Raw genomic sequence first — 22,565 nt, forward strand, 5'->3', positions numbered from 1 at the left:
CATGTTTTGGAGTCTGATTCAGCTGAAAAGAATTCAAAATATTACTCATGTGACGCTAGTATCAGCCAGTCCTACTTCAATGGAGACATACTGGAATTCAGTGGCACGGTTTGTCCTCAACTGCAGGAATTCGGCAACGATTCCATGGGGGTTTGATTGTTTATGGTGGTGGTGGAACCCCCAGCACTGGCAGGCAGGGTGTTTATCCCTCTCACAGTTTGTATCTGGGGCATATTATCTTCACTACCAGCTCTAGCCACTGGCCTATAACCCATCTTACATTATTGTGTCTTTGGTTGAGCAGGGTCATCTCCATCTGACCATGGTTTAAGCATTAGACCAGTGGTTCTCAACCTCCCTAATGCCGTGACCCTTTAATACAGTTCCTCATGTTGTGTTGACCCCCAACCATAACATTATTCCCAAGACCATCGGAAATATGTGTTTTCCGATGGTCTTAGGCGACCCCTGTGAAAGGGGTCCAGACCCACAGGTTGAGAACCGCTGTTCTAGAGTCTACGTTTGTCAACTCGTACTGCTGTGGGTCCACATTGACTACTGCTGTTATACCTATATACTGTATTCAGAATCCATTATTTTATTCTGTAGCAGTTCTAGAGCAGTGGTTCTCAATCTTCCTAATGCCGCAACCCTTTAATACAGTTCCTCATGTTGTGGTGACCCCCAACCATAAAATTATTCCTAAGACCAACGGAAATATGTGTTTTCTGACGGTCGTTCGACCCCCTAAAAGGGGTCCCGAACCACAGGTTGAGAACCACTGCATTAGACAGTATTTTATCAAATGATCCACTAACCTGAGTAGGTTAAAATCTCCAACTTCTTCTTCTCTTTTACAGGATGGATCTCGGCAGAAACAGAAGAAGACCGTCTCCTTCAGCACCATGTCCAATAAAAGGAAGATCAACAGCACCGCCGCGTGCATCTCCTTCATGATGGAAGGCTGTGAAATGAAGAAGGTGCGTTCGAACTCCAGGATGTACAATCGTTTCTTCCTGCTGGACCCAGATATGCGCTTCCTGCGTTGGGAGCCATCGAAGAAAGACTCTGAAAAGGCAAAGTTAGAGATTAAGTCAATCCGTGAGGTCCGGGTTGGAAAGAAAACGCCCGTGTTGAGGAGCAATGGGTTGTCTGACCAGTTCCCAGAGGAGTGCGCCTTCTCCATCATTTATGGGGAGAACTACGAATCGTTGGATCTTGTTGCAAGCACAGCCGATATTGTCAACACGTGGGTTATGGGGCTCCGGTACCTCGTTTCCTATGGCAAGCACACTCCAGATGTTCTAGGTGCCAATCAGACAAGCCTGAGAACTCTGTGGATCTCCTCCTTATTTGAGATTGCAGATTTAGATAAAGAAGGGCAGATCCCGTTGCAGAGAGCCATTCAGCTTATCAAAGGCCTTAACCCTGGCATGAAGACCTCAACGGTGGAGCTAAAATTTAAGGAGATCCAAAAAGCCAATGACAAGTTTGGGGGCCACGTGACGTGCGATGTGTTTGTGGAAGCCTACTGTGAACTCTGTACCAGGCCAGAAATATTCTTTCTTCTGGTTCAGTTCTCTAGCAATAAGGAATACTTAGACTTGAAAGACCTCATGATTTTCATGGAACTGGAACAGGGTATGGAAGAAGTCAATGAAGACACATCGCTTGATTTCATTAATAAGTATGAAACCACTAAAGAAGGCAGAGAAAAGGGCTACCTTACCATCGATGGGTTTACCCGTTATCTTCTCTCCTCTGACTGTCATGTTTTTGATCCTCACCACAAAACGGTTTGCCAGGACATGACCAAACCTTTAACCCATTATTACATCAATTCGGCCCACAGTGCGTGCCAAATGGAAGACCACTACTGGGGCACGGCGGACATCAGTGGGTACATTCATGCCTTGAAGATGGGTTGTAGGAGCATAGAACTTGTCGTTTGGGATGGGCCCGATAACGAGCCTCTTATCTACCTGAGCCTTTCTGTTGTCTCACATGTATCTTTCCGTAGCGTCATCAATGTCATAGATAAGTACGCATTTGAAACCTCCGACTACCCCCTCATCATATGCCTTGTAGTTCACTGCTCTGTCAAACAGCAGCGCCTTATGGCCCAGTGCTTAAAAGAGGTCCTTGGGAATAAACTTTATAATTTCCCACCATGCCCCAAAGAATTATACATGCCCTCTCCTGAGCAGCTCAAGGGGAAGATCCTCATAAAAGGGAAGAAGCTTTCTCCAGAACACTCTGATTCTGAGGGGGACGTGACGGACGAAGATGAAGGCATGGAGATCGCTAGAAGACTGGGGAATGATGGAGAGGAACATCTCGGCGAAGCGGGGCACAGAAAGCTACGCCTGTGCAAAGAGCTTTCCGACTTGGTGAATTTGTGTCAGTCGGTAAAATTCAGGGACTTCGAGACTTCAAGGAGTAGCCAGAAGTACTGGCAAGTGTCCTCCTTCAATGAAGTGGCTGCGAGCCGGTTTTCCAATGAATATCCCGAGGAGTTTGTGAGGTACAACAAGAGGTTTCTCTCCAGGGTATACCCAAGCTCTATGCGCATAGATGCAAGCAATATGAATCCTCAGGACTTCTGGAAGTGCGGCTGCCAGATCGTGGCAATGAATTTCCAGACTCCTGGTCTTATGATGGACCTTAATACTGGGTGGTTTCGCCAAAATGGAAACTGTGGCTACGTTCTCCGGCCAGCAATTATGAGAGAGGAGGTCTCTTATTTCAGCGCCAATGCTAAAGATTCCCTGCCTGGGGTCTCGGCTCAGCTGCTTTATATCAAGATCATCAGTGGACAGAACCTCCCAAAACCTAAGGGATCGGGGGCCAAAGGGGATGTGGTGGAGCCATATGTCTATGTTGAGATACACGGAATTCCTGCTGACTGTGCGGAACATCGGACAAAGACCGTAACACAAAATGGAGACAATCCTATATTCGACGAAAGTTTCGAGTTCCACATCAACCTCCCGGAATTGGCCATTTTGCGTTTTGTAGTCTTAGATGACGACTTTATTGGGGATGAATTCATCGCCCAGTACACCATTCCGTTTGAGTGTCTGCAGACTGGCTTCAGGCACGTTCCGCTACAATCTTTAACCGGAGAGTTTCTTCAGAACACCACCTTGTTCGTCCATATCGCCATTACCAACAGGCGCGGGGGCGGGAAGGCCCAAAAGAAGGGCCTCTACGTCCGCAAAGGGAAGAAAGTTCGGGAGTACACATCGACCAAGACAACGGGCATCAAGGCGATCGACGAGGTGTTTCGAACAGCGACGCCGTCTCTACGAGAGGCCACTGATCTTCGCGAGAACGTGCAGGTAACAACGAGGAATATATATTTCAGAATCCATTATTTTATTCTGTAGCAGTTCTAGAGCAGTGGTTCTCAACCTTCCTAATGCCGCGACCCTTTAATACAGTCCCTCATGTTGTGGTGACCCCCAACCATAAAATTATTCTTAGACCATCGGAAATATGTGTTTTGCGATGGTCTTAGGTGACCCCTGTGAAAGGGTCGTTCCACCCCCAAAGGGGTCCTGACCCACAGGTTGAGAACCGCTGTTCTAGAGTCTACGTTTGTCAGCTCGTACTGCTTTGGGTCCACATTGACTACTGGTGTTATACCTATATACTGTATTCATAAACCATTATTTTATTCTGTAGCAGTTCTAGTTCTAGAGCAGTGGTTCTCAGCCTTCCTAATGCCGCAACTCTTTAATACAGTTCCTCATGTTGTGGTGACCCCCAACCATAAAATGATTCCTAAGACCGTCGGCATTCCTAAGACATGGCGACCCATGTGAAAGGGCCCCCAAAGGGGTCCCGACCCACAGGTTGAGAACTGCTGTTCTAGAGTCTACGTTTGTCAGCTCGTACTGCTTTGGGTCCACATTGACTACTGGTGTTATACCTATATACTGTATTCAGAAACCATTATTTTATTCTGTAGCAGTTCTAGAGCAGTGGTTCTAATACTAATACAGTTCTTCATGTTGTGGTGACCCCCAACCATAAAATTATTCCTAAGACCATCGGAAATATGTGTTTTCCGATGGTCTTATGCGACCCCTGTGAAAGGGTCGTTCCACCCCCAAAGGGGCCCCGACCCACAGGTTGAGAACCGCTTTTCTAGAGTCTATGTTTGTTATACTTTGCTAGTTGCCCCTCCTGCTGCAGTTCTGTGTGGCTTATCATCTCCTAGTCATGTTTTTGCCCCCTGGTGACCATTGCACCCAAGGCTACAGCCTTTCATTTGAGGACCTAAGCCTCGTTCTTCTCTGTCCTTCTGTTGCTAAAGGGAAAGGCTAGAACCCTGAGTAGGGAAATATTGTATTACTGGATATATAGCCAGAGACAGCCCAACGGCAGAATCTTGGCAGCTGTCGAGAGTCGATATGTTCAGCCGTTTCTTTCCAGCACAGATTGCTATTAGCGCCATTACCTGTCTTTTTTACTTTCTCCTGCTCTTAATTAAACATAAGCCGAGTGACTGATGTTCTGCCGGGCAATTAGGATACGCTGGGGCAGGATCGTACTGCTACTGGCTGTCCCGGGGTAACCTCGGCGCCGATCCATTCTCTATTCTTAGTCCCACTGAGCAGAGCAGCTTTTTGCCCTCACGTAGCTTTTATGTATAGAACATTATGGCAGGTAATGAACAAGTGCATTCCTTTGTGCTTTATAGAAGGATGATTAGAAACCCACCCTACCATTATATGCAGGACAGGTCTGGGTTGGTTCTGTTCAACCCACATCATTATTTTCCCTTACGTGCCATGCATTAAAAGTAGGGTTTCTCCAGTTTAAAGTCAATTTATTATATATATTTTTTTTATACCCTGTTCACATGATAATACCACTTTTCTCTGGTAATCTCTATGGACCTATATACTAGGTCCATTCCCATCAGCGCCTGCCCCAGTGAGCTTACAATCTAAGGTCCCTATCCCATTCCCATCAGTCCCTGCCCCAGTGAGCTTACAATCTAAGGTCCCTATCCCATTCCCATCAGCGCCTGCCCCAGTGAGCTTACAATCTAAGGTCCCTATCCCATTCCCATCAGCGCCTGCCCCAGTGAGCTTACAATCTAAGGTCCCTATCCCATTCCCATCAGTCCCTGCCCCAGTGAGCTTACAATCTAAGGGCCCTATCACATTCCCATCAGCCCCTGCCCGACTGAGCTTACAATCTAAGGTCCCTATCACATTCTCATCAGTCCCTGCCCCAGTGAGCTTACAATCTAAGGTCCCTATCACATTCCCATCAGTCCCTGCCCCAGTGAGCTTACAATCTAAGGTCCCTATCACATTCCCATCAGTCCCTGCCCCAGTGAGCTTACAATCTAAGGTCCCTATCTCATTCCCATCAGTCCCTGCCCCAGTGAGCTTACAATCTAAGGTCCCTATCACATTCCCATCAGTCCCTGCCCCAGTGAGCTTACAATCTAAGGTCCCTATCCCATTCCCATCAGCCCCTGCCCCAGTGAGCTTACAATCTAAGGTCCCTATCACATTCCCATCAGCCCCTGCCCCAGTGAGCTTACAATCTAAGGTCCCTATCACATTCCCATCAGTCCCTGCCCCAGTGAGCTTACAATCTAAGGTCCCTTATCCCATTCCCATCAGTCCCTGCCCCAGTGAGCTTACAATCTAAGGTCCCTATCACATTCCCATCAGTCCCTGCCCCAGTGAGCTTACAATCTAAGGTCCCTATCCCATTCCCATCAGTCCCTGCCCCAAAGGAGCTTACAATCTAAGGTCCCTATCCCATTCCCATCAGTCCCTGCCCCAGTGAGCTTACAATCTAAGGTCCCTATCCCATTCCCATCAGCCCCTGCCCCAGTGAGCTTACAATCTAAGGTCCCTATCACATTCCCATCAGTCCCTGCCCCAGTGAGCTTACAATCTAAGGTCCCTATCCCATTCCCATCAGTCCCTGCCCCAAAGGAGCTTACAATCTAAGGTCCCTATCCCATTCCCATCAGTCCCTGCCCCAGTGAGCTTACAATCTAAGGTCCCTATCCCATTCCCATCAGTCCCTGCCCCAAAGGAGCTTACAATCAAAGGTCCCTATTACAGCAACTGCTTATTCTGGTCTCACTGTTGTGTTTGCAGAATGCACTGGTGTCGTTTAAGGAATTGTGCGGCCTGACCCCAGCGGCCAACATGAAGCAGTGCATACTGACCGTCTCTGCTTGGCTGCTGAACAACGACAGTCCCTTGACTGTGACTCTGAACCTTCGCTCTCAGTACCCAACGCTGGAAGCCCAGGGCCCAGTACCAGAACTTCTCAAGAAGGTTCTTGCATCTTATGAGGCGGTAAGTACATACCTGTAGCACAGACGGATCTCTCCTACAGAGTCTTGGTCGTCATCTGCCCAGATATCGGTTGGGGAAGCCTGGCAGAGGGCCCCATACACAAGCAGATAAGCTGCTGAGTCGGTCTTAAGGACCTGTATCGCCAGCTGAAGTCTGTCCATGTATGCCCATCTTAAAGCAAGAGTTTCAGTGCAAAAATGAAACTGGGTAAAATAGACAGACTGCGCAGAATAAAGAAATATGTGTAATTAAAGTTAGTTGGGCAAAAACGTAATCTATAAAGGCTGGAATGGGCAGATGTCTAACATAATAACCAGCTTCTTTTACAGCTCTATGAGCTCTTGGTTAGTCTTCCTTTACAGTTCTGTAAGCTGTTAGCAGTCAGTAGCCAATCAGTGACTTGATGGGGGCCATATGGGACATAACTGTCAGTTAGTTTGTGAGCACGCTGGTCAGATTCAAATGCAAACTAACTGACAGTTATGTCCCATATGGCCCCCCAGCTTAGAGAGCTGTAAAGGAGAACTAACCAAGAGGTTAGAGAGCTGTAAAGGAAGAAGTAGAGTTCTGGCTATTATGTTAGACATCTGCCCACTCCAGCCTTTATAGATTACATTTTTGTCTGAAAATGTGGTCCCCAACCTTTTTTCCCCCAAGGACCGGTGTGAAGCAGGAAAATGTTTTCCAAGGACCGGGGGGGGGGGGGGGGGGGGGGGCTTTATATGCGCGACGCTTATCGGTGTCATAATATGCGCGGTGCATTTACCTTGTTGTTCTACGAGCAGCGCATTTATTTGTGCTTTTATTAGCACAACGCGTCATGTATGCCGCATAGGCGGCCCACTTCAAAGCAGCCCGCGGCCCGTCGGTTGGGGACCCCTGGTTTATTGTACACGGTCAATTTTACCCAGTTTCATTTTGACACTGAACTGTTCCCTTGAGTTAGGTCTACGGCCCATGAGGAGACTTTGAAAATAGCCAGAGCTCCATTGCTCTTAGATATCACTCGGGAATGGGGGGCATTTTGGTACCATACATGGGTGGCAGTTCATATAAACATTGGCACATACATGTTCCATGTTCCTTGCTATATATATATATATATATATAGAGCAGCATTAGTCAGGGTTACAATGTGCTTTCCTCCGGCCCACACGTGGATTATGCTGAATAACGACAGTCTATAAAAAGACCCTCATTCCTTCACGTTTACAGTGGAATGAAGGCTTTCCATATATAAATGACAGTTACCCCAGTGAAGGGGCCGACTCCGAATGTCCTTCCGTTACTCAGCAGCCCCAGCACATTCGCGCAATTTCTCTCCCGGTGCCTATTGTCCCGCCGCTTTGCTATGTGCCATGAAGGACATTCTGCCCACTGTGTTTATCAGTCTGAGGAACAGAAATAGGTGTGAAACAGTGGGAAGCAGAAATAACAACCCACCTAGCAATGCATTGTGGGCTGAGGGGGGCAGTCGGCTCCTTTATCTCCCCCAGGCACCTTGTCGTAACACAGGCGTGATGTCTTGATAGCATTCTCTCTCTCTATATATATATATATATTTATACATATCTGGGTATAAACCAGAGCTCCATTTACACGTTTCTCTCCAGTTTCGTATTTCAGCAGCAATCAGGTTGCTAGGGTCGCAATTACCTTAGTAACCAGGAAGTGGTTGGAATAGGAGACTGGAATATGAACAGACGAGGACTTGAATACTAAGATAAGGAATAAAAGTAACATAGGGCTCAAGGCTGATGGTACACGGGGGGGGGGGGGGGGGGGGGTACGGATCTCTCAGCTGGCAAATTGCTCACAGTTGGTGAAATAACAACACTAACAATGAGAGAAGGAGCCAAGGTCGGAGCGGCCTGCGGGGGGAACCAGAGAATCTCCAGGTGGGGCCCCATGTCCTTTATATCCATAAGTCTGTTACTTACTGTCACTAATAGCTGTGAGAGTCTGTCAGATTGTCTAGTGGGCCCTACGGGGCCCGGTCTGGTACTGAAGGAGCTGATTATTAGGAAGGAAGGTCACACCACAATCAATGGCATCATACTTGAGGGGGAATCGGATGAAGAAATGGATTCTGCCATGATATTTATGGGGCACTTTTTATTTCTAAATGACACTGTTACACAGCAAATAATTCCCTCTGCCATTTATCCTTTTATTCTTGTACCAACAAATGTATTTGTAGCTGTAATATTGGTGTGTAAGTGCCATCTCAGTGCCTTGTGCCTGAGTCTGAGCTTTCAGCCAGCGCTACACATTAGAACTGCTTTCAGCTAACCTATTGTTTCTCCTACTCCCATGTAACTGGAGGAGTCCCAAGCCGGACTTGGATTTCTTACTATTGAGTGCTATTCTGATACCTACTGGGAGCTGCTATCTTGCTCCCTTCCCATTGTTCTGCTGATCGGCTGCTGGGGGTGAGGGGGGGGGATATCACTCCAACTTGCAGCGCAGCAGTAAAGTGTGCCTGAGTCTGAGCTTTCAGAAGGAGCCAGTGCTACACATTAGAACTGCTTTCAGCTAACCTATTGTTTCTCCTACTCCCATGTAACTGGAGGAGTCCCAAGCCGGACTTGGATTTCTTACTATTGAGTGCTATTCTGATACCTACTGGGAGCTGCTATCTTGCTCCCTTCCCATTGTTCTGCTGATCGGCTGCTGGGGGTGAGGGGGGGGGGATATCACTCCAACTTGCAGCGCAGCAGTAAAGTGTGCCTGAGTCTGAGCTTTCAGAAGGAGCCAGTGCTACACATTAGAACTGCTTTCAGCTAACCTATTGTTTCTCCTACTCCCATGTAACTGGAGGAGTCCCAAGCCGGACTTGGATTTCTTACTATTGAGTGCTATTCTGATACCTACTGGGAGCTGCTATCTTGCACCCTTCCCATGTTTCCTATGACAGTATCGCTTTACCTTTAGTTTGTGTTTGTATATAATATGCCTCTGAGACCACGAGCAATGTTCTTTTTCTAACAGCAGATTCTTGCCGTATTCTCTCTCTTTCAGTTCATACAAGCCAGCCGGACATTAATAGAAACAGCAGATGTTGTTTACAGCAAAATTATTCAGGTGCAGAAGGCAGGTAGGTAACGTGCACGTGTGAGTGGAAAATATTCACTTTATTAGGGGCAACACTGGTTCCTGCAGTGGGACATTGTGCGCTGAAGAGAAAGAGAAAAAGTGGAAAAAAATGATATTTTTTTCTAATAAGGAAGAGCATGTTTTGACATTCACAAATGTGGGTGTAAAAAATGTCACCAGCTGTAAGTACTGGGTATAACGTAGTGTCTTCTGCGGATCTGTAGGTTACAGGCAATGATTCCAACTGCACTGACATGTGTGTCCGACTGCTGCCCCCCCCCTGAGCCCCTGCTGGGGTACCAAGTCCCAATACCAGTCACGGAAGAAGGGATAATACCAGATCTGGTTATTTCCCCTCTATGTGTGCGTGGGGTAAAAGGTTGCTGGGGAGTCAGATAATTCACATTTTAAAAAATAATTCCCTTTTCTCTGTAATAATAAAACAGTACCTGTACTTGATCCCAACTAAGATATAATTACCCCTTATTGGGGGCAGAACAGCCCTATTGGGTTTATTTAATGGTTAAATGATTCCCTTTTCTCTGTAATAATAAAACAGTACCTGTACTTGATCCCAACTAAGATATAATTACCCCTTATTGGGGCAGAACAGCCCTATTGGGTTTATTTCATGGTTAAATGATTCCCTTTTCTCTGTAATAATAAAACAGTACCTGTACTTGATCCCAACTAAGATATAATTACCCCTTATTGGGGCAGAACAGCCCTATTGGGTTTATTTAATGGTTAAATGATTCCCTTTTCTCTGTAATAATAAAACAGTACCTGTACTTGATCCCAACTAAGATATAATTACCCCTTATTGGGGCAGAACAGCCCTATTGGGTTTATTTCATGGTTAAATGATTCCCTTTTCTCTGTAATAATAAAACAGTACCTGTACTTGATCCCAACTAAGATATAATTACCCCTTATTGGGGGCAGAACAATCCTATTGGGTTTATTTCATGGTTAAATGATTCCCTTTTCTCTGTAATAATAAAACAGTACCTGTACTTGATCCCAACTAAGATATAATTACCCCTTATTGGGGCAGAACAGCCCTATTGGGTTTATTTCATGGTTAAATGATTCCCTTTTCTCTGTAATAATAAAACAGTACCTGTACTTGATCCCAACTAAGATATAATTACCCCTTATTGGGGGCAGAACAGCCCTATTGGGTTTATTTCATGGTTAAATAATTGTTGTAACATGTGACCTCGCTGCCATCTGTGCCAGGCTGGCACCTTACAGGGGCCCGGCCTATAGCGCACATCTGGGCAGTCAGTCACATCTGTCACTGTGTCCCTCTAAGTCACTGCCCGTTGGGATTTCGAGGCAAAGAAGATAAAGTGACCTCTGCTCCGTCGGGATCTTTTCCTTTGTTACATTCCGTGCAGCGGAGTTGCTTGGATTAATAGCAATTTCCTTTGTGTCGGGGATGTTGTGTATCATTAATATTCTGTTTGTTGTTGTTCTTCTCTTGTGACACCCACTGGGTGCCCCCACGGAGCCTCTGGCCTCTGCTGTATCCTTGAAATAGTCCCCAGCGCTGTTTGTGGGATAAAAGCAGTTGAAAAACAGAAATATATCATTAAAAAATTTATAGTTTTTGAATTATTTTCCTTCCTGTTCTGTATCTCTCATTGGGGTCACTGACCCCATCAGCAACAAAACTGTTGCTCTATGAGGCTACAATGTTATTGTTATTGTTAGCTTTTACTCCATATATTTCTATTTAGTCCCTCTCCTATTCATATTCCAGTCTCTCTGCCTGGTTGCTGGGGTAATTATGATCCTAGCAACCAGATAACTGCTGAAATTCTAAACTGGAGAGCTGCAGAACAAAAAGCTAAATAACTGAAAAACCACTAAAATAGAAAATGAAAGTTGGGCCCCATAGTACTCAGCAGGGAGGGCCTGGTTTATTATTACAGAGAAAAGGGAATCATTTAACCATGAAATAAACCCAATAGGGCTGTTCTGCCCCAATAAGGGGTAATTATATCTTAGTTGGGATCAAGTACAGGTACTGTTTTATTATTACAGAGAAAAGGGAATCATTTAACCATGAAATAAACCCAATAGGGCTGTTCTGCCCCAATAAGGGGTAATTATATCTTAGTTGGGATCAAGTACAGGTACTGTTTTATTATTACAGAGAAAAGGGAATCATTTAACCATGAAATAAACCCAATAGGGCTGTTCTGCCCCAATAAGGGGTAATTATATCTTAGTTGGGATCAAGTACAGGTACTGTTTTATTATTACAGAGAAAAGGGAATCATTTAACCATGAAATAAACCCAATAGGGCTGTTCTGCCCCAATAAGGGGTAATTATATCTTAGTTGGGATCAAGTACAGGTACTGTTTTATTATTACAGAGAAAAGGGAATAATTTAACCATTAAATAAACCCAATAGGGCTGTTCTGCCCCAATAAGGGGTAATTATATCTTAGTTGGGATCAAGTACAGGTACTGTTTTATTATTACAGAGAAAAGGGAATCATTTAACCATGAAATAAACCCAATAGGGCTGTTCTGCCCCATACAAACACCCAAAGGAAGCCATGTATTAATAGTAATCAGATTCTCTGCAGTTATTAATCACTATACACACTGAAGCCGTATAGACCGGATTATAGAAAAGCCCATGGAATAAGCAACATTGAAAACCACTCAGTTTGACTGTATCTTGGCCATTGGGGGGTTAAATTCAGCATTCATTTCATGAGAAAAAAAAAAGCCAAAGCCTTCGCTGTGTAACAGTGCCGGGATGTGAGAGTACAAGCACTTCTCCAGCGCAATATGGATGATAATAAAAAATTTAAGAGCCAGCCAAGACTTATATTCCTACGGTACCTGATTTATAATCAACTGGATTACGTCCGTGACTCGCAGCCTGGCTTCTTAGTATTCTGCCCGCGCCTCTGGGATGCCTTCACATTTATACTGATATATATATATATATGTGTGTGTGTGTGTATGTATGTATGTATATCAATTTCACAGCATTGCTGCTGAAACCCTATGGCCCTGTGTTTTTCCCTGTACAGGTATAGGACCCATTATCCAGAATGCTCAGGACCTGGGTCTTCCGGATAAAGGGTCTTTCTGTTATTTGGATCTCTTTAGTCTAGGAAAAAATCATTTAAACATGAATTAAACCCAATAGGATTGTTTTGCCTCCAATGAGGATTAATTATATCTTATCTGGGAATTATTGGATTAAAATTGAGCCTATCCCTGTAATCTGTTCCTTCAAACAGTAGGAATAAATACCATTTTTATATGCTGAAATCCAGCTGCAAAACTGTTCTTCTCTTTCTGCATCATTTGTAATCCTGGCAGGGGAGGAGGGACTAAAACACTGATGTTACACATTGTAACAACTTCTCCCCAGCTTACAGACAGCATGCAGGAACTATATAACCCACAATGCATTGCACTGGGATGTTCCTTTCCTTATTGACATCACGTGTGCAGCAGGGAATTGTGGGATTGGGAGGAGACAGGCTGAGGGACAGGCGCTACTGTTACAGTTTATTTGAGTCACAAAGTAGTCAGCCAGATCAGCAGGGGAACAGGGGGCGGGGCTTAGGGAACAGGGGCGGGGCTTAGGGAACTGTTCCAAACCAGATTATTACATTATATATATTACTTTTTATCTGTTATTTACCAAAAACCTTTGTATAAGCTGTAGCCCCGCCATCTGTAAACCCAGCCAATACCCAGGGTCCCCATCAGGGCCTCAGTCTGACCTGATGAAGTCTCGGGGCCAATCTGCTCCGCGTTGTTGTTGGAGAAGGGAGTGAGAAGAATCCTAAGTGGGTCGTTAGCGCAGCCGGGCCGTTCCCATAGGAATACAGCGAGGGCTGGGAATGAATAATAATCCTTATTTGTTATTGGTTGGGTTTAGAGCCTGAATTGAATCTGTGAAAAAGTCAAGGTGACCAATGGGGCAAATAGAAGGGGATGTATAAAGCAATGTGATTAGTTATGAACAACTCTAAATAAACATGCACGGGATCTTTTATCCAGAATTCTGCCGATTTTCAGAGGATCTTATTGGGGGATTAAAACTTTTAGGGGTGATGTAATTATAGGCACTAAGTTTGCCCTGGAGCAGTAACCCTAGCAACCAATGACATTAATGGTCACCTGTTTAAAAGCAAACATCTTATTGGTTGCTATGGGTTACCGCTTCTGGGCAAACTTACATACAGGGGCTTATATGCGGAAAGGGCCCCCTGTTCCCCTGCTGATCTGGCTGACTACTTTGTGACTCAAATAAACTGTAACAGTAGCGCCTGTCCCTCAGCCTGCCTCCTCCCAATCCCACAATTCCCTGCTGCACACGTGATGTCAATAAGGAAAGGAACATCCCAGTGCAATGCATTGTGGGTTATGTAGTTCCTGCATGCTGTCTGTAAGCTGGGGAGAAGTTGTTACCATTTGTAACATCAGTGTTTTAGTCCCTCCTCCCCTGCCAGGATTTCAAATGTCAAAGACTGACATTTTAACTTGATAGGGGATGATCGTTCAGTAGAAGTATTGCTCCTAAATGCGTATTTTCCTTGTATAGGGATGGGATTCCACGAGGACCTTCATCGGATCGGCGCCAAGGAAGGTTTAAAGGGCAGGAAGCTGCAGAAAGTCATGGAGAGCTTTGCCTGGAACATAACTGTGTTAAAGGTGAGTACCTATAACCTACCAGCAATGGTGGAAAGGTAGGAATCATTCATGGCCATTAGGAATGTTATATACAGAGGATAATGTGCCCCCAACTATGAATTCTAAGGATATTGGAAGGCACCAAGGAGTTTTGAGTTTAGGTAGAAGGAGCCGGAGTGACCAGATAATGCCTCAGGGTTGCCAAAAATAATTAAAAACTACCAATAATAAAAATAAATGACCAATTGCAATTTGTCTCAATCTCTACATCATACTGAAAGTTAACCCCCAGGTGACCAACCCCTGGAATATCCGTGCATATAGAGCAGATTTGGGCCGAGGCACAGAGTATCTAGTTCTGTACAGTTCTGCTGTAGTTAAATACCTTTATTTCTGTATCGGGGAATATAAATAGAATATAAATAGAACCACTTATCTGAGGAGGAGGTACGTGGCCTTGGGTTTGGGCTTTTTAAGATGAATCAATAAGACAAGGTACTGGGAGATAGTGGAAAAGGCCATTAGTAGTTAATTGGCCAGCGTGGGCTAAATATACCTCTGGGCCAATGAGAGTGAGCGATTCCCAAGATCATAGCACATAAGGCATCCATTACTGACGCGAGGCTATGTGAAGCGGGGGCCGATCCGTATATATAAGGATTATTCATCCTGCTGTTTGACTAATAACCCCTCGTTAGCTGCTGCTAAACTATAACTCTCGCTATATATAGAAATTGGGTATTGGTTTATCAGAGGGGGTTCGTGCCGCATTGCAACGCTCTCTGTATTATGTAGGCTTGGGGATTCTTGGTGGCTTTCTCAGCTGACACCTGCCCATCTGGCCGCCCAATCCATAAAGGGAACCAGGGCCGGGGAGTCAGTACATAAACCCTACGACTCCGGGTACCTAGAATTGCTTCCATTTACTCCACGGCCTTGGCAGGAGTGTGAAGTCCGTACTTAAAGTTGTTCACCTTAGTTGAGAGTGATATTCTGAGAACATTTGCAATTGGTCTTCATTTTTTATTATTTGTAGTTCTTTAGTTATTTCATTTTCAGTTCAGGAGCTCTCCAGTTTGGAGTTTCAGCAGCTATTTGGTTGCTAGGGTTCAAGTTGCCTTAGCAACCAGGGAGTGGTTTGGATGAGAGGCTGGTATATGAATAGGGGAGGGGCTGAATAGAAAAGAAAGTTACAAAAAGTAACAATAACAATAAAACTGGAGCCTCACAGAGCAATAGTTTATTGGCATTTTGGTTAAGACATTTTGAGCAAAAAGTAATCATTATATATAGTCAAAAAGCAATCATTTATATTTACACATATTAGGGATCCACCAGATCCAGGATTTGGTTCGGGATTCAGCCTTTTTCAGCAGGGTTCAGATTCAGCAGAATCCATGCCTCTATCCAAAGCAAATACTTAAAATCATGGGACTTTGTTTGGTTCAGTATTCGGACAAATCATTCACAGAGGATTTGGGGTTCAGCCGGATCCTAAAATAGTTGATTTGGTGCTTCCCTAGTACATATATACTGTATATATTGAGTCAAAAAGCAGTCTTACATATATATATATGCCAGATCAGTACAGTAAGCAGAGAGCTCATCAGAGAAAATAATATATATATATATATATATATAACACAAACCTTTCCTTATAAAATGTTCCATATCTAATTGATCCCAACTAAGATATAATTACCCCTTATTGGGGGCAGAACAGCCCTATTGGGTTTATTTAATGGTTAAATGATTCCCTTTTCTCTGTAATAATAAAACAGTACCTGTACTTGATCCCAACTAAGATATAATTACCCCTTATTGGGGCAGAACAGCCCTATTGGGTTTATTTCATGGTTAAATGATTCCCTTTTCTCTGTAATAATAAAACAGTACCTGTACTTGATCCCAACTAAGATATAATTACCCCTTATTGGGGCAGAACAGCCCTATTGGGTTTATTTAATGGTTAAATGATTCCCTTTTCTCTGTAATAATAAAACAGTACCTGTACTTGATCCCAACTAAGATATAATTACCCCTTATTGGGGCAGAACAGCCCTATTGGGTTTATTTCATGGTTAAATGATTCCCTTTTCTCTGTAATAATAAAACAGTACCTGTACTTGATCCCAACTAAGATATAATTACCCCTTATTGGGGGCAGAACAGCCCTATTGGGTTTATTTCATGGTTAAATGATTCCCTTTTCTCTGTAATAATAAAACAGTACCTGTACTTGATCCCAACTAAGATATAATTACCCCTTATTGGGGCAGAACAGCCCTATTGGGTTTATTTCATGGTTAAATGATTCCCTTTTCTCTGTAATAATAATACATTACCTGTACTTGATCCCAACTAATTACAGAAACACCCCTTATCCGGAGACCCCCCAGATCCCAATCATTCTGGATAAGAGGTCCCATATGCCTGTAGCATTATATTAATGTTGCCTTCATACACCATCTCTGCCAAAATCCTAAAGCCCTCCTCTCAGTATAATCCCAGCCTGATAATTCCATAGAGTAGCCGTGGTCCATTTGTTGGGGGGAACTAGACTCCTCTAATTATTTGGGTTATAGTAGCAAGGTGCTGGCACATTGTGCATTGGCTCCGCCCCTACTGGACATTATCGGGGACATTTCTTGGGCTGTGCGTTATTTCTAATGAGCTCACCAATATCTTCACAGCCTATTAATCATATTATACAACATGTCTTGCTGCCAAGGTTTTTATAGGGTGCTGGGAATTGAGCAGTGGGGAATTAAACATTTAAATGTATATTTGTGATTTATTTGGGCCAATATGTGAGCGCAATAGGAAGTTCTTTCAAAAATAGTTCCAGGAGAAAACATTTGAAAAAAAAAAAAAAAAAAAGCTTTTCTTTTCTTACGCTGATATTTCTTGATCCATTATAACAGCGTTTTTCAACCACTGTTCCACTGAGATGTTGCCTGGTGTGCCATAGGCAGGGCACCAATGTACTAGGGGGGCACTGCTCTTGGCACCAATGTACTAGGGGGGCACTGCTGCTGGGCACCAATGTACTAGGGGGGCACTGCTCTTGGCACCAATGTACTAGGGGGCACTGCTCTTGGCACCAATGTACTAGGGGGGCACTGCTGCTGGGCACCAATGTACTAGGGGGGCACTGCTCTTGGCACCAATGTACTAGGGGGGCACTGCTGCTGGGCACCAATGTACTAGGGGGGCACTGCTCTTGGCACCAATGTACTAGGGGGGCACTGCTGCTGGGCACCAATGTACTAGGGGGGCACTGCTGCTGGGCACCAATGTACTAGGGGGGCACTGCTCTTGGCACCAATGTACTTGGGGGTCACTGCTGCTGGGCACCAATGTACTAGGGGGGCACTGCTCTTGGCACCAATGTACTAGGGGGCACTGCTGCTGGGCACCAGTGTACTAGGGGGGCACTGCTGCTGGGCACCAATGTACTAGGGGGCACTGCTGCTGGGCACCAGTGTACTAGGGGGGCACTGCTGCTGGGCACAGAGTTACATTTTTTAACATTTTCTAATGGTGGTGTGCCTCGTGATTTTTTTCATGAAACAAGTGTGCCTTTGCCCAAAAAAGGTTGAAAAACACTGCATTATAAGCTATAGGTTTAATTATAGTGACAGCAGAACGGTTTGGTGCTGCCACCTAGTGGCTGATAGGCAAGCTGCAGCCTTCAGCCCATCAGAGGTTTCTATAGCCGGATAAGCAGCGCTGTAGCCTCAGTTGTATTATATTAAAGACTTATGGAACTATATTCCTTACACCGCTAGGGTATTGTTTGTATATTAAATACACTGAATAGCGGGTCCTTATGTGTCGCCTATGCACTGTATATGGGGTATGGGTTTATATAACAGTAAATAAAATGAAATCCTCCCTTAACGCTCTGCAATTCAGTGAAACACGGGTGTTCCAAGGGCAGCAAACACAAAGCAGGAGGTCGTAGCTTATAAAGCAGATTTAACTTCCCCTTTAAATTGCCATTGAAGTCACTAAATGAATGATAGTTTGGAAGCCGGTGCTCTACAGTTTATATTTTAGTAGATTGTTTTGCCTACAGGTCAGGGAGTAGTTTATTTTTTATTGCAAAATAGGGGTCTCTATACCTAAAGGGCAAGTACACCCCTTTGTTTAACACAAATGCAATGAATAGGGCTTGGGCAGAACTTACTTTATGTCTGTTGTTTTAATCACAAAACATCTCTGGGTTCTGTTATTTCACAAGCTGAACAGGGAGTTTGAAGCTGCTCCATGTTTGGTCCTTGCGAGGTACAGTAGATAATTCAGTTCCTAGTATACAAGTTGACCGTTTGTTGTGCCTGTTTTGCCAGGGTGGGGCAAAGGGGTTTATCTGAGCTTAGAATCTTATTATCTAATCTAATCTAATTATGTGCCTTGCAAGGAGCAAACATGGAGTAGGTTCCATTTCCCTGATGGGAAGGGCTTGTACTGAACATATTTCTTGCCTATTGGTTTAATCATGGAATATCTGTGGTTGGGACCAGGGCAAGTAGGGATGGCCAGTAGGCATCTAACTGTATATTTATTTCCTTGCCCCCCCCCCAGGGCCAGGCCGACCTCCTCAAACATGCCAGGAATGAAGCTGTGGAGCACGTGCGCCAGATTCACCACGCCGGCCAGTCCAGCGGCATCGGCCGGAGCAGCTCCCCCTCCCCTTCTGTAGACGTTTTAAGGCCCCGGGGAGCCCTGGAATCCATCCCTGAGGCGGAAAGTGGGGGGAACGCCGGATCCTGAAGGCAATGAGCCCAAGAGACAGCTAGAGTGCGACGGTCTCATCCCGAGACATAACTGCGGGACTTGTATCGCGAAGGACTGACTTTCATCGGAAGACGTGCAAATCCTTTTTAATGTTAATATATTCACAGACTAGCCCCGCCCTCACTGTCCCCCCTGTACAACAGAATGGTTTGGGCTAAAGGGGGAGGTGTCCTGCTACCTCTATCCACATTCTCCCTCCCTCCGACTCTCTCTCTGTGTATTTTAAGAAATCACTAGCGGTTTAAATACACTCATTCAGGTATCGGCGTCTGCTGGTTTTTGTGACAAATCGTATTTAGAGAGAGTATCATGTGACCAGCAGGTTGGGAGGGCAAAGCGTTTACAGTAAAAATCAGCAACATACCTTTCTCCCTGCATTTGTTTCTCTATTACAAGCAGCTGAACTGCAGCTCTTTTACTGACTTCCTTGTCTAACATGAAGCCCCGCCCCCTTTTGCTTCCTAAGCCCTCCTTCTCTCTCTGACTATTAAGACCTTAAAGAGGTGCCAACTGGGCATTCCTGATTGATATTGGATTTTAATTGTTGCAGAGGCATTACTGAGCATGCCCAGTAGGCAGCTTTTCGAGGTCTTCATAGTCGAAGAGAGAAGGGGGGCTCAGGAAGCAAAAGGGGGCGGGGCTTCATGCTAAACAAGGAAGTCAGGGTTGATCGGTTCCCGTGGGAATGATGTTCTTTTGCACTTTTATTCCTTCTCTCCCTATGGAATCTGCCTCTGGACCTGCAAAATCCTGAGCCGTTTGCCCTGCTCTAAGGAACACTATCTGCTTTTCACGTTTTGTTTGATTTTATATATATATTTAGATCTGTTTTAACCCAATTCATAAATAAGATTTCTTTGATAGATTTTGCTTTATGCCACAAGGGGGAGCAAGAAGCAAAAGAAAAGGTTCCACTATATTTATTACAATACAGGTATGGGACCTGTTATCCAGAATGCTGGGGTTTTCCAGATAAGGGATCTTTCTGTAATTTGGATCTCCGTATCTTAACTCTGCTAAAAATCATTTAACCATGAAATAAACCCAATAGGGCTGTTCTGCCCCAATAAGGGGTAATTATATCTTAGTTGGGATCAAGTACAGGTACTGTTTTATTATTACAGAGAAAAGGGAATCATTTAACCATGAAATAAACCCAATAGGGCTGTTCTGCCCCCAATAAGGGGTAATTATATCTTAGTTGGGATCAAGTACAGGTACTGTTTTATTATTACAGAGAAAAGGGAATCATTTAACCATGAAATAAACCCAATAGGGCTGTTCTGCCCCAATAAGGGGTAATTATATCTTAGTTGGGATCAAGTACAGGTACTGTTTTATTATTACAGAGAAAAGGGAATCATTTAACCATTACCCCTTATTGGGGGCAGAACAGCCCTATTGGGTTTATTTAATGGTTAAATGATTCCCTTTTCTCTGTAATAATAAAACAGTACCTGTACTTGATCCCAACTAAGATATAATTACCCCTTATTGGGGCAGAACAGCCCTATTGGGTTTATTTCATGGTTAAATGATTTTTAGCAGGCTTAAGGCATGGAGATCCAATTTATGGAAAGATCCCTGGTCCCATAACTGTACTACCCCCATGTGGGGGTAATTGTATTGTTGTCGGGCAGATTTGCAACTGGGCAGTAACCCCCAGCAACCAATCAAATGTATGATTTCATTGTTCTGGCTGTTGAGTGTTAAAAAAATGATGTAGCGTAGAGCAAAGAAGAGATCAGAAACGTAAAGTCTACGGTACCGGTACCTGTACAGCAAATAAGAACTTATGGGACTGGCGAGAGATTGCAGTAAGTAGGGTGCCATTGTGGGTGCTGTGCTGACCTGGGCAACCATGATAAATACATAACCTATCGCCCCTCCTGTTAAAGTCGACCATTGTCCCTCAACTTTCTCACTTTAACCCCTTCCCTGCTGCAGCTCTGCGTGTCACAGCAGAGATCAAAGCAACTGGTTTAAGGGGAAATACACCCCTTGTTCAGTATGAGTGCAATGAACAGGGTTTGCCCATTGGTTTAAATCCTGAAAATTCAATGTTTTTTGTTAATTCTTGAGATAATTAGAAAGTTTAAAGCAGTTTTTGCGAAAGATACGTAAATTGCGTTACAAATATATAGAAACATTGGGGTAACAGTCACCCTGCTATAGTTCCAGGGGTACCCAGGGCACAAATAAGCACTCACCCCAAATCCCCCCTAACTGGCCTTCAGGCTGGGCCCCCTTAGCTCATAACAAGGTTACAGATATATAGAAACATTGGGGTAACAGTCACCCTGCTATAGTTCCAGGGGTACCCAGGGCACAAATAAGCACTCACCCCAAATCCCCCCCTAACTGGCCTTCAGGCTGGGCCCCCTTAGCCCATAACAAGGTTACAGATATATAGAAACATTGGGGTAACAGTCACCCCGCTATAGTTCCAGGGGTACCCAGGGCACAAATAAGCACTCACCCCAAATCCCCCCCTAACTGGCCTTCAGGCTGGGCCCCCTTAGCCCATAACAAGGTTACAGATATATAGAAACATTGGGGTAACAGTCACCCCGCTATAGTTCCAGGGGTACCCAGGGCACAAATAAGCACTCACCCCAAATCCCCCCCTAACTGGCCTTCAGGCTGGGCCCCCTTAGCCCATAACAAGGTTACAGATATATAGAAACATTGGGGTAACAGTCACCCCGCTATAGTTCCAGGGGTACCCAGGGCACAAATAAGCACTCACCCCAAATCCCCCCCCTAACTGGCCTTCAGGCTGGGCCCCCTTAGCCCATAACAAGGTTACAGATATATAGAAACATTGGGGTAACAGTCACCCCGCTATAGTTCCAGGGGTACCCAGGGCACAAATAAGCACTCACCCCAAATCCCCCCCTAACTGGCCTTCAGGCTGGGCCCCCTTAGCCCATAACAAGGTTACAGATATATAGAAACATTGGGGTAACAGTCACCCCGCTATAGTTCCAGGGGTACCCAGGGCACAAATAAGCACTCACCCCAAATCCCCCCCTAACTGGCCTTCAGGCTGGGCCCCCTTAGCCCATAACAAGGTTACAGATATATAGAAACATTGGGGTAACAGTCACCCTGCTATAGTTCCAGGGGTACCCAGGGCACAAATAAGCACTCACCCCAAATCCCCCCCTAACTGGCCTTCAGGCTGGGCCCCCTTAGCTCAGGCAAGTGGTGGGGGGCCACAGTAGGGGCCACACTGAGTTCTGTGTATCCCAAAGCCATTTATATGCCATTAACTAACCCTCCCTGTGTGAGGAAGACGTCGTTGCTATAAATACGTTGGCCTCATCGAATCGTATTAGTCCCTTTATCTGGAAGCCATTAATTAACTCCGTAAAGGGTTCTTTAGCAGGGCGAGACCCGAATGCCTTTATTTGCTGACACCCAATAGTTGCCTAGAGCTCGGCCATTGAGACGCCATGACTCCTTCCCAGATCGCTATGGAGGCCTTTCTGAAGAACATTCCAAGCAGAAAGCTCATTAGTCTAATAACCGCGTCCCATGATAACGAGCGCAGTGGGTAACAATGTCCGAGTCGTTAAGTCGTTAATGAGAATCATTATGATCCCTACTCATGTTTGGCCTAAATGTCTGTAAGAATCCCGGTGAA

At 44.9% G+C, this 22,565-nt stretch overlaps 1 protein-coding gene across 2 annotated transcripts in view; it reads left to right on the forward strand.

Moving 5' to 3' along the window:
- The window catches only part of LOC100488276 (inactive phospholipase C-like protein 2), a 73,265-nt gene extending 54,086 nt beyond the window's left edge, over positions 1–19,179 (forward strand). For both annotated transcript variants that reach the window (XM_012952793.3, XM_002942317.5), the window contains exons 2-6: positions 861–3,341; positions 6,138–6,341; positions 9,363–9,438; positions 14,028–14,137; positions 18,704–19,179. In XM_012952793.3, coding sequence (XP_012808247.1) covers positions 861–3,341; positions 6,138–6,341; positions 9,363–9,438; positions 14,028–14,137; positions 18,704–18,892 — 3,060 coding nt within the window. In that variant the 3' untranslated portion in view covers positions 18,893–19,179. The remainder of the gene's footprint in view (positions 1–860; positions 3,342–6,137; positions 6,342–9,362; positions 9,439–14,027; positions 14,138–18,703) is intronic.
- The last annotated feature ends 3,386 nt before the right edge of the window (positions 19,180–22,565 follow it).

This window comes from Xenopus tropicalis, chromosome 10 (genome assembly GCF_000004195.4).
Source record: "Xenopus tropicalis strain Nigerian chromosome 10, UCB_Xtro_10.0, whole genome shotgun sequence".
Classification (NCBI taxonomy): domain Eukaryota; kingdom Metazoa; phylum Chordata; class Amphibia; order Anura; family Pipidae; genus Xenopus; species Xenopus tropicalis.